At 38.8% G+C, this 13,462-nt stretch overlaps 1 protein-coding gene across 2 annotated transcripts in view; it reads right to left on the bottom strand.

Annotated features, from left to right (window-relative positions):
* Positions 1-2,070: 2,070 nt before the first annotated feature.
* Positions 2,071-13,462, bottom strand: part of LOC127846304 (centromere protein J-like) — a 48,355-nt gene continuing 36,963 nt past the window's right edge. For both annotated transcript variants that reach the window (XM_052377481.1, XM_052377474.1), the window contains exons 22-25: positions 5,402-5,542; positions 4,309-4,382; positions 3,679-3,874; positions 2,071-3,324 (exon numbers count right to left, since the gene is read on the bottom strand). In XM_052377481.1, coding sequence (XP_052233441.1) covers positions 3,196-3,324; positions 3,679-3,874; positions 4,309-4,382; positions 5,402-5,542 — 540 coding nt within the window. In that variant the 3' untranslated portion in view covers positions 2,071-3,195. The remainder of the gene's footprint in view (positions 3,325-3,678; positions 3,875-4,308; positions 4,383-5,401; positions 5,543-13,462) is intronic.

The following is a 13,462-nucleotide window of genomic DNA, read 5'->3' as shown; positions in this document are numbered from 1 at the left end:
TCCTAATCTCCCAATAAGCTTCTGACTTTTTCAGCTTTGGACAAGTCCCAGTTTGTAACTGAACTTTAAAAAGTGTGGATCCCTATTGAACTGTATTTATTAGAGATAGGTCCACTGTTTTAATGAATATTGTAAGGCAGCACTATTAAATTCTCTATTAGAGCAGATGGATGATTTTTTGGTGTGGTTGTTTGATCTCTCATCCAACAACTAGTCAGTGGGACAATGACCTTTCCCAAAATAAGCAATAGATACACTTTAAGGAGTCAACAACCGAAATTGAAACCCTATGTCTATAAGAATTATTTCCCTACTGTAGGATACATACAAAAGCCATATACCCTTTGAAAAAGGGAGGATGGGCGCCATTGAATTTATGTTCAAACAATATCACATTAAAGCATACAAAATGTCAGGTCCATCATAAATTATTTTCGGTACCTGTACATAATGTCAGACAAGGCTTTAAACTTACAGGTAAAATATCTATCATTAACAGCTTCTTGTATAAAAATCTCTTTGTGTCCACACAAGATGCATTCTGCATTGTACATTTTTGAAGGAGAAGTTTGCATAGTTTCCAATGTTATATACACTGTTTTGCCGAAATTAAATTTTCTTTAACTATTTGATTAAAATTGCATTTCATAAAAAAAACATAATTCCAGTGGCAAGTCCAGTTAAGGTAGTGCACCTCTAATGATTTCCCGCGATTTCTTCGAAGGTTGAAGAGCCTACTATTAGGTGCCGTAGCATAGTGGTTAAGGCGATAGACTAGAAATCTTTTGGGATATTCCCGCGCAGGTTCGAATCCTGCCGACGACGTATACTTTTTTGCGACGCGTTTTATTTATTTTCTTACGTAATTTGATTTAATATGGCATATAAGCTATATTTATTGTTAAATATGTTGCAATTTTTATGCACATTTTTCAATTATTAAAATTAAAACAACGTTATGGCGAAATTGGGTGATTTACTGTTGAAAATACGAACCATGCATGTTGCATTTTTATTTTTATTTCAAAAAGTAAACGGTAAATCTGTCTAGTTCTTGGTATTTTTGCTGTATATAGTGTTTCTATAAAAACTAAGTTTAAAATATGACTTAAATGATACTATTTTGAATTTTATGACACTTTGTTTTTAACCGACCCAATTTTTACTTGGCTGAAATCACTTACATTTCATGGTGCTCTTCCATAGATAAAAATTTGTAAAAAATAAATGTCTGTAAAAGAATACTTATTTCATCTTGTTTAAACTTTAAACACCTTTACAGCATCTGTACACACCAACTGCATGCCCATATTTGGAAATTTGAATGAATTATGGAACTTTTATATTCCCCAGGGGTGAAAATAAACTGGACAAAAGCCGAGCGTGGGGGTGGTTTTGAAAAAATCGGTATATTTTTTTAAAAAGCATGGAAAGCCTACCTACAAATTTGCATGTAGTTCAGTGAAATGATGCTGATTAAGAAAATAATTAATTAGATTATATTTGGATATGTGCCCATTAGAGGTGCACTACCTTAAGTCATACATGCATACCGGTATGCCAGATTCCTTAAATGATTCTGTCAGAGGGCATTTATACAAGTAGCTTTGACAGAAACTGGAGATCATGCCTATGTATATATGTGTCGTGTTCTGAGAAACCTGGGCATAATGCATGTGCTTAGTGTTATCCCAGATTAGCCTGTGCAGTCCGCCTAAATTGGATTTCTGTTAAGAAGAGACTTCATTTTACAAAAAAAGTCATAAAACTCGTAAAGTGTAGGCCCTGATTAGCCTGTGCAGACTGCACAGGCTAATCTGGGACGACACTTTACTCACATGCAGTATGCCCAGTTTTCTCAGAACAAAACACATATCTTACTCAGCTTGCTATTTCAGTAATTTTTTCAATTTTACAATTTGGTCACTTAAACACTTGTTTAAAGTCATTAAAAGCACACTTCTTATTCTTTACACTGCATTGCAATTTTATGGAATGTCAAAAACCAATAATTGTGAATGAACTTATTACTTAAAATTCTTTAATATGGACATAATAAGATCAACAAACTTATAGACTGTTTCATATTTTATTCTACATATGAAATATAAAGATGCAGACAATAGCTATATCACAGATAAATAAAGGGCAGCAATGCCTGATTGAAGATCTAACATCTTAAGAGTATAATATGGCAACATATTGATATGGGCATGATAGAGCATATTAATGTACAACATCAAATCAAAACAAATTTTTAACAAACTCATAGAATAAGGTGCACATAATCAACAGTGAGACTAAAATAAAACTTGGCATTAATACAGAATTATTTTTTTTCACAATATCTAGCAGTGCATCAAACAGCAATGAGAGATTAAACATTATTAACCTAAACAGGTGTAGGTCTTCAATAATGAATTTTAAGTTAATACAATGAGACCTTTTTCTATAATAACTTTGTCATCATGCTTACAGCTCAACATGAATATGCACATGTATTTAAATATTTGTGCATGTTTTTATACAAATTAATGTACATTATAAGACACTAATTTATGACTCACAACATAAGGCTATCATTTGAGGAATGCTGCCCATTTATAAGCAAGATCACAGCACTTCAAAGTCCATTTTAAATAAAACTTGCAATCATCTAAACATCCAAAACTTGAGTACATTTATTTTATGATAACTTAAATCAGTCATCTTCTTGAGCAATATACTCCCGAACCACGTGTGCCATTATATTCCTGTTAAAAGAACTTAATTGAAGCACGTCTGACATAACTGGGACACTACCAAGTCTTTATAATTGTGAAAGACTTTCCTTGGTTTAGTCAGTCTCATTTCACAAAGGGCTAGTAGTCATATATCTTTATATAAACCTGTCCAAGTCGACATGCTGTGTGCAGTCAAAGTGAGTAATTTGTCAAAACTATTTGATGCAATCAGCTTTTCTGGTTCAGCATAAACCTCATTTTAACAGCTTGAGTTGCTTAGCAATACCAGTCTATAACAGTAAGACTGGTTTAGCAATATCTGCCTGCGGCAATTACAGTAAACTTTCCTGCAAAGTCTGTCTATATAACAGCTTGATTGATATAGCAATATATATCTAAATCAGAAAGAGAAGTTTAACAATGCTGTCTTTAACTGTTTTAACAAAGCATGTCATACAGCCAGCAAACTAACTCAGCAAAGCCTGTCTATAACAATGTTGCCATCCTTGTCTTTCACTCTGAGTCGCCCGTTAGAGTAGCGAGTTTCCTGTCGGCCGTCCGGGTATACAGTCTTCACTGTGCCATCAGGATACTCTCTTCTCTGTAAAAGACCAATAAATGAGACATTGCTCTACAGAAATGGGATCCATAAAGGTCCTGTATCACTCATTTGTAGAACGTTGTCTTTAGTGCATACATGTACCAAATTCAACAATCCAACCAATTATTTTATGGCTGAACTAAACTGTGAGAAGAGCTTCATAAAGACATTTTTCTCAACTCTTTTACTTCAGATAACCTGCTGACCTAGTTTTAACCACACTTGATTCGCATTGTTTCTTGTTTATAAAGACATTCTGACCAAGAATCATCCAGATTAAGTTATACATATTGCTTCAGAAGTGGTAGCAAGGTTTTTCTAAGGCTTGACCTAGTGACCTAGTATGACCTTTACCTTATACTCATTATTATGTATCTCCCTCTGGCCATTGGGGAACTCCATGGTCTTGTCTCCGTTCTTCTCCAGGCGTATCACTGTGCCGTCCGGGAAGATGCTCTCCTCCGAGCCATTAGGGAAGATGTACTTGACCGTCTGGTCCGGGAAAGTGATTTCCTTGGTCCCGTCTGGGTACAGCTTCTCTGTCTGGTCACTGGAAAAACACAGAGGGGGACAGAATGTAAGTATATCATTGACATAATTAAATCAATGAGAGGAATTATTTTTTTTATAAATAGGTATTCACCTGCAGGCATTTTTTTCTTGGCTTGGATATTGAAGATTATGCATACACATACAGGTTTCAGAGACTAATAAGTTACCTAATAGACAGTGAAAAGATACAGAATATTCACAAACATGACCAATATAAGGAAAACATATTACAAGTATAATAGTAAATAGGGCACATCAAAAATCTGCAAGGGTCACAATCTTAAATGTCCTTGAAACAAAGAGACAATGGGATATCAATTGATGTATAATGCGTCAGTACTTAAAATTATTACTTGGGTTTAAATTACAAAAACATGGACAATATCCTTATAGTCAACCTTCCTGACAAGGTTTTAGGGCACAAAGTCTTACTTTGGAAACTGCAGAATTTCCAATCCATCAGGATAGTTGGTGTGAGTCGTCTTGTTTTCAGCATAGTAGTAGATCTGAAAAAGTTACAAGCCTTGTATAATGCTCAATCTGGTAGTAAAGAGACCGTAAACACAGCTCCTCTTCAATACATCTACCCAAGTGATCAATCTAAGAAGTAAAACTTTTAAATGATCACTAAATAATAACAATTTTCCAGGCAGCTGATAAAAAATAGTACTGCATGTATTTATTAAAAAAGATGACTATAGTTTGTATTAAAAAAAAGTTAACAATAGGGCCATGATGAACATGGAGCATTCAACCGAGCTCAACATACGTCAATTGTCAAAGACTTTATCTGGTGGAGTGGACTTTTGCCCCCTGCTTTCCTACATTAAAACATGGCATTGATATTGTCGAGATAAACATTCTGACTAAGTTTCATAAGATTGAGTTATAAAAGTGGCTTTCAGAGTGTTAAAACTGGTTTCATAAGATTAGACCTGGGGACCTAGTTTTTGGACACATGTGACCCAGATTCAAACTGGGCGTAGTGTCATAATAAACATTGTGACCAAGTTTCAACAAGGTTGAGTGATGAATTTCATTTCTCGACTTGTAAAGTTTTTTTTAAGGTTGACATGGTTACTTAGTTTTTGGACACACATGTTCCAGAGTTAAACTCTGCTTGCATATTGTGAAGATAACAAATCTGACCAAGTTTATTCCCTATTGATTCATGGCCTCTAGCGTGGAACCCAGGTTCTTTTAAGATTTTTAGACTACTACTAAGATGTTAGTTTTTCTAAGGTCTGGTGACCTAACATTTTGAAACACACTATCCAGATTCAAATGCTGCCGTAACATTTTGACCAAATTGAATCAAGATTGTATTATAAACATGGCCTCTAGAGTGGCAAGAAGCTAGAAGAGGAAGATGCATTAAGCCATACATTGCCTGAGCACAAGAGTTCACAATTAGCCCTTTGCCGTGAGGTGGGCTTAAAATGGAAGAGCTTTTACTAAGGGATGTTAAAATCTGTTCAAAGCCACTTGCAACTAAATGATTCTTATAAGAGCTACAGTTCCTTACTACACGCTGGTCTGGCATGATCTGCTTGATGTCTCCATTGAAGAAGGACACAATGATGGACTTGCCATCTGAGGAGATCTCCTTCTTGGTGCCATTAGAGAAGAGAATCTCCCGGGCACCACTCCGGTACGTCCTCTCAACCTGAAACATGAAACCAGCATTGTGACATGTATACATTATTAACACGGAGAGATGTATGCACGGAGGGATGTATGCACGGAGGGAAGTATGCACTGAGGGATGTATGCATGGAGGGATGTATGCATGGAGGGATGTATGCACAGAGAAATGTATGCATGGAGGTATGTATGCATGGAGGGATGTATGCACGGAGGGATGTATGCACGGATGGATGTATGCACGGAGGGATGTATGCATGGAGGGATGTATGCACGGAGGGATGTATGCACGGAGAAATGTATGCATGGAGGGATGTATGCGCGGAGGGATGTATGCATGGAGGGATGTATGCACGGAGGGATATATGCACGGAGGAATGTATGCATGGATGGATGTATGCACGGAGGGATGTATGCATGGAGGTATGTATGCATGGAGGGATGTATGCATGGAGGCATGTATGCACGGAGGGATGTATGCACGGAGGGATGTATGCACGGAGGGATGTATGCACGGAGGGAGTATGCACAGAGGGATGTATGCACAGAAGGATGTATGCACGAAGGGATGTATGCACGAAGGGATGTACGCATGGAGGGATGTATGCATAGAGGGAAGTATGCACAGAGGGATGTATGCATGGAGAGATGTATGCACGGAGAGATGTATGCACGGAGGGATGTATGCACAGAGGGAAGTATGCACGGAGGGATGTATGCATGGAGGGATGTATGCATGCAGAGATGTTTGCATAATTAACAAGCAGAGGAATGTGTGGATGATAAGTTTGTAGAGGGATTTGTGGGATGATTTTCATGTAGAGGGATTTATGAATAGTTAACATCAGAGAGATGAATGGATGATAAACATCTAAAGAGATGAATGGATGACAAACATGCAGAGAGATGTATGCATGATTAACATGTAGAGGGGTGTATGCATGTTTACATGTACAATATATAGATGTATTCAAAATTAATATGAAAAGAGATGTATAGATGATTAGCATGTAACAGTCTTCGAAATTAGCACACGCCCGATCGCCCGTGGCGAGTAAAATTACTGCCGGGCACATACAAAAATTCACGTTTGTGGCCAGCCGGGCATGTAAATTATTGAAGCCAATTGACAGTTTATAAAAAAAATCGTAAGCGGTTCTTGATATTTGCAGATCTATTTTTCAATTTTGCGAACAAACACCTTGCCGTAAGTTGTAAAACAATGAAATTCGATTGGTTTAACAACACGCATCTGCCTGCACACGTCATCGTTATTGTTTTTGACCGATGCAGTTCGGTCACATTCGGTTCTTATCGACGGTTTCTCTAGACATTAATCGAGAAGATGCTTTTTGAATCGATCATTTCAATCAAGTAATATGCTTCCGTTTTTGTCAATGTAAACAAATGTCATTGTCGACATAGAGGCAGTATCTTATGTATGTTGAGGGGGCTTAGCCCGATAAAGCACTTCCAAAATAGAAAATTGACAATGATTTAGAGAAAAAGGAAGCCAAGAAATGGTACGATGACACCAGAGAACGCTCTTTTCAAGAGCACTGGTGTAACGATCGACCGTCTTAATTCTATTGATTGATTAGCTGTAATTGTATTCACTACTATTGAAACAAATGTTCTGCTTTACTATGTGTAGCATGTAAGTGTTAAAATGTTGTGATTTGTTATAATTTTGGTTAAAAAAGTTTGGGCATGTAAAAAATATGTTGGGCATGTAAAAATTCTGAAGTAACTGGCCCGACTGGCATGTAACTTTTCAAAGCTAATTTTGAAGACTGATGTAAAGAGATGTATGGATGATTAGCATGTATAGAGATGTATGGATGATTAGCATGTATAGAGATGTATCATGGATCATCACGATGATTTGCATGCATAGAGATGTATGGATGTTTTGCATGCAAAGAGATGTATGGATGATTAACATGCATAAAGATGTAAAAGTATTTAGAAAGCACAGATATTAATGGATCTCATTAACAGATCTAATGGCAGTCCACACAGGGTAATCAGGGACAACACTTTCCGCCTAAAACAAATTTTTTAAATAAAATTCATTTTAATTATTAAATACTTACCTGTTATCGTATGCTTATACTTTCCAAGCGGAAATAACTCATCCGGAATTTTAACTGGGAATCCGCCACCTCAATAGCGTAATACAGGCCAGGTTAAACATAGTGCAATGCAACCTAGCCAAAAATCGGTAACCAACCCTCAATATTCTTTCAATATATATACAAAAATATTAATCGAATAGCGGGGTGGGAGGTGGGACTTACTGATAACAGGTAAGTATTTAATAATTAAAATGAATTTTATTTAAAAAATTTGTTTTAATGTCATAAATACTGACCTGTTATCGTATGCTGATTTTGCAGCTGCCGTGGGAAGGTTCGTATATATTTTCCCAACACAGTAGAACCCATAAACAGGGTTATCAGCTAATGATATCAAGTAATCTTCGTTAAAACGGTATTAATTATGACTTCTCGGACAGAGTAATATGTCTATGTCGTAAAGAAGACGCTACCGTTAGTGAAACCACAACAAGCCCAAACGTATACAAATTGTATTGTTGGCACTTCAGAAAACGAAGATAAAAAGATGACAAGGTGGTCGGATTCCTCCAGTAAACAGCTTAGAGCACGTCAAAAAGTGGGGTGTGATTAATATATGCCCACAAAACAGACAGAGCTCTTAATTCATGCGGTCAGATCCTAAAAAGGAATGAATCCTTAGATAGGATAAGATTAACTTTCCTTAGTCGAGGTCTAACCCCGAGAAATAGAAGCCGCAGACACATCTCCCCCCCCTTTTTTGGGGAAATGAAGAGTGTCTTTGAGAACCTCGAATGGACTTCTGACTAACACTGCTGAGATAGAACTTCAAAGCCCTGATTGCCCAAAGAAGTTTATCCTCATCTTTATGACTACCAGTTTAAGAAAACTTGGAAACTTGAAGGTAGAAGCCATATAGAGGACTTGATATTAAGCAAGGAATCCTGGCTGACACAACAAAGTGAAAACGACAATAGATCCAACTGGAATCGGTCGTATTCAACAGAAAAAGCATGAATTTCACTTCTCCGTATGGTAAAAGCCATAATAAGGAAAACCGTCTTAAAATTATATTGGAACTGTTAATAAGCCTGATGAAAAAGGTTCATAGGGAGCTCATTAAGCATCCCAACATGTTACACAAGTCAAAACCGCTTAAGAAGGTAAAGGAACGAAAAACATAGTGTTGACGTTCCATAGTTTGGATCAGTTCCAAAATAGGTAAGACAGCACAGAGTTGCGATGACTTACACAAAACAAGGTATACGAAAGCATAATCTCTATCCTTTGATGAAGAAAAGAACAAATTTCTTATCATCAAGAAAAAGATGAGAAAAACCTCTATGTATCTATAATCTAGCAGAGTGATTAAGGTAATAACTTAACTATGCTCTCAATTACCCAGTAAAAAATGAATTTCCATAGAACCTTTATACAGTTCTGATGGAATTATTCTTGCACAAGTAACAAGGATTGAAACTCTAACAGAAAAACGTTCTTCTGTAGAGATAACTAAAAGTTATTAATGGCCAGACATGAAGTGGCACATGTTTGGATCAGTAAAAATATGTCTCAGTGAGATATGATATTTGACCTGTGAAGAAGTTTCCTGAAAATAATTGTACAGGAGACTTAAAAGGTCGTAGAACCATAATCCCATGGTTCATTAAGTATATTTCATGAAATTATGGCAAAAACTCAGTTATTGCAAAAACTCACCAAGAAGGCAAGATATTCCATTTCCAGTTTATGTCAATGGACGAATGTATAACAATCGCACACCCTGCTGGATCGATTTCTGTGAACTGCATTGTTGACGTTGTTCAGCATACCGGTATACACTGCGATATACGATCGCATAACGCTAATAACTAGCGTTTGATGATAAACAACATTCTTTGATATTCTATGTACACCATGCAACTCGTCTGCAACTTCACTGCCGCGCATGCGCAATTACATTATTGAACCCAACGGAAAAATAATTCGAAAGAAAGAACTGCAGGACAAAACGTCCAACAGGGCGTTGAGACGAACTGGTATGAGAAAGACGATAGAGAAAATTTGTTGTTCTTGCAAAGAACGAATAAGTTCCTGATTTCCAGTTACAAGGAGTGATAATATGATCACCTCCGTGTCTGTAAGTAAACCACGACCGATGTGTGATAGTTGAAACCATCACAAAGGAATCGTGAAAATGTGTTGTAAATGAAAAACAGCTAAAAAGAATTTTCGCTTTTCAAGATGTAGATGTGCAGGTGATATTCGTTAGGATACCACATAATTGAGAAAATCAAGATACGTTGTTCTATGTGATCGTCCATAACCTTATCTGCTCACATCTGTATAAGATGTAAGGAAGGTTGTGGTAGAATAAACTATATTCTTGCCAAGATAATCTTCTAGTCTAGACACCACTGAATAGTGGTAAATAATGACAAAAAGATGGAAATCTGTGTCATTAAATAATCCCGAGATTAATACAATTATCTTAAAAATAAAGCTGAAACGGACGTAAGAAAAGACGTCTCAGCAGAAGGACCGGTGACCGGACCGGTAAATACCGACCGGTGACCGGAACCATTTGTCAAGGATGGGTGGGCAAAGAAACCACGGCAAGCCAAACTTTCCCACTCCAAACACACTTGAAAATTGGTAGAATAGGACAGTGTTTAACACTTATAAGTTTATGACCTATCTACAGAATATAGCCTCTTCTTGAACCAATAACAGGCGCCTTTAAAATCCTGGATAATACAGGTCGCGAAGTCATCGATTTGCGAAGTACGGAAATATGATTGATAGTGGTACCTCCGGAATCGGAGGTGTGATGGCAGAAAAAGGTGAAAACCCTAGGGGTAACCTTAAGCGGGTCCACGCTTGCCGGTAGAATGCATGGAAGTCTTAAATTCTGACTTGATTAATCCATTTACTTCAAGACTTCTAACCGGGACGAATTCCGAAAGGAATACGACCAGTTATAGGAAGACGGCCTGTTATGGCCAGAAGTGTAATAGAAGAATAACTTTAAGATGAGGTCCCTCCAGATCCTAGGATCTAAGATCTGAGTTCAATAGGTCCTAAGCCATCTACAAGACTGTAGCCGCTATGCGGTCAATCTGATAGGCAATCCTATGTATCAGAACTCTTGTTGATTCCAGTAGCTTGAAAAAATGCACTGCCGTAGGAGCAATAGAAAAGCAGAAGTCGATACAAATGTCGTCTTGCTAATCCTGCTAGCGTCATTAATGTGTCCCAACTGTTCCGTGACACTGACTGCAAAGTCTGTAGCCGACAGGTAAAGGCGGTTAAAACAATTCATCCTTCGGGTCTCGAACATAAATTAATAGAGGTCAAATAGTAATGTTCGACCTCAATGCTAGTCTCCGAGCCCACTTCAGCCAATCTATCTGCAAGACCAGTAGTCTGCATGTAGCCGGTTGAGATAGAAGTACAAATAACAGATATAGCATGATTTGGTAACCGTCGCCAGTAGAACATCAGTATTGAAAAACACAAAAAGTCATGTAGATTGTTGAATCATTAAAATATAGTATTCAATACAATCATAGCCAGGGGTATACAACTATGTAATGTAGACGATACCCGATATACTAAAAATTGACCGATGAAAACACAGTGGAATACCGGTAATTGGTAAGTGGTGACCGAACCGGACCGGTCAATGACCGGTAACTGTAGCCCGGTGAACGGACCAGTCATAATATGACCGGTGACGTTACCAGTTAAAGACCGAAAAATGGTGGAATCTATATGGTCTGTTATCAATGTCAAGCACTGCTCGGAAAAGAAGATCATGCCAAAAAATCCATTCCGATGGCGATGAGACATCACTTATTCTGACCGGTGATCAGTGATCGGTGATATGACCGATGAATGGTGACCGATGTCCGGTGATCGGGACCGGTATAATATAACTGCGTCAGAATGGAAATATCTGGTGCAGAAGAATGACCATCCACGAAGTCATCTGATAATGTTAACCGGAAAAAACAACGGTAGATTATCAGTATTAATAGGCATAAGTGTCCTTGTAGTCGTAGTGGAGAAAAGAACAGCTTATCCCGAAGCCTGAATGTTAAACGAACTAGTGTTCGTATACAACTACGGCTCGGTGACTGCAACATGTGTGGATGCCATAAGAATAACCATCACACGTGGAATGGAGACATGATATTCCTAAAGGAATAAAATGGAGAACGTCGATATGACCAGTAGGTTCATTAACGCCTACATGAGAAGTGGCGACATCCATATAACTTCGATGCCGAAATATTGTTCGGCTACGCTGGAAATATTGTCTTCTACAATATTGTCTCCGTGAGCATTGACATGATCGCTTACGAGCGTATCAACGCCGAGAACTGCTCAATGAAGGAGAGGTATGTTCGATAACTATCCAGTGGTGCTCAATGCAGTCCGCTGATGTCTACGTGAAGGTTGACGACGTCCTCGTTTCCTGCGATGTCGAGATCTGGATCGGCCGAGATGTGGATCGGCTGCGATGAGACCGAGATCTTCTAGAATAACGTCTCCGTGAGTGACGACGTGATCGCTTACGAGAGCCGCGACGATGAGAACTGCTCGACGAAGAAGAGCGTGTCCGATGTCTAATCCTTGATGAAGACGATGTATTCAACGAAGAATAGGAGAATAATTCAATGAAGAAGACCGAGTTCTTCTTCTTGACCGGTGACTGGTGTTATCGGTGGCAGGCCTAACTGATGACTGTTGACCGGTGACCGGAGCGGTGATCAATGACCGGACCGGTGACCGGACCGGACCGTTGACATGACCGGACCGGTGACATGACCGGACCGGTGACATGACCGGTGACCGGACCGGACCGGTGACATGACCGGTGACATGACCGGTGACCGGACCGGACCGGTGATCAATGACCGGACCGGTGATCGGACCGGACCGGTGACCGGACCGGACCGGTGACCGGACCGGTGATCAATGACCGGACCGGTGACCGGTGACCGGACCGGTGACATGACCGGTGACCGGACCGGACCGGTGACATGACCGGTGACCGGACCGGTGATCAATGACCGGACCGGACCGGTGACATGACCGGTGACCGGACCGGCCGGTCAGACGTCGATCAATGGTCCGTGATCAACGTCCCCGGTGACGTACCGGTCATATCATGACCAGTGTTGTCACCGGATAATGACCGTATGGCGGATGCCAAATGGTCCGGCATTGGTCGATGTCCTTGACCAATGCCATCGGGCAAAGACCGGCTGACGGGTGTCGCCATATGGTCTGATGTTGACCGACTGTCTAAGAGACTTAGCATAGTACGGTCGCGATCGTGCCCGATACCCGGTGACTGATACTGCAACTATCATCCATGATCTGCGAAGTCACCGGGTATTTATCCACTCTTGTTTCTGCGACCATCATGTAGTCGAATATATGAAAAACAAGAGCAAAGCATATTCAACCATAAACTGGTCACAGACCAGATTATCATACGGCACATAAAATCATTATTTGACCATAATGAAAATTATAATAATACTGCCGTAGATCATAAATTAAACAAAAGTTTAATTCAAAACAGATGAAAAATAAAATGACGATCAATTAGATTGTCATACGGAACGTTAAAACAAATTTTTTTAAATAAAATTCATTTTAATTATTAAATACTTACCTGTTATCGTATGCTTATACTTTCCAAGGGGAAATAACTCATCCGGAATTTTAACTGGGAATCCGCCACCTCAATACCGTAATACAGGCCAGGTTAAACATAGTGCAATGCAACCTAGCAAAAAATCGGTAACCAACCCTCAATATTCTTTCAATATATATACAAAAATATTAAT

The sequence above is a fragment of the Dreissena polymorpha genome, chromosome 1 (genome assembly GCF_020536995.1).
Source record: "Dreissena polymorpha isolate Duluth1 chromosome 1, UMN_Dpol_1.0, whole genome shotgun sequence".
NCBI lineage: Eukaryota > Metazoa > Mollusca > Bivalvia > Myida > Dreissenidae > Dreissena > Dreissena polymorpha.
The sequence above is the reverse complement of the archived record's forward strand: the minus strand, read 5'-3'. Positions and strand labels throughout refer to the sequence as shown.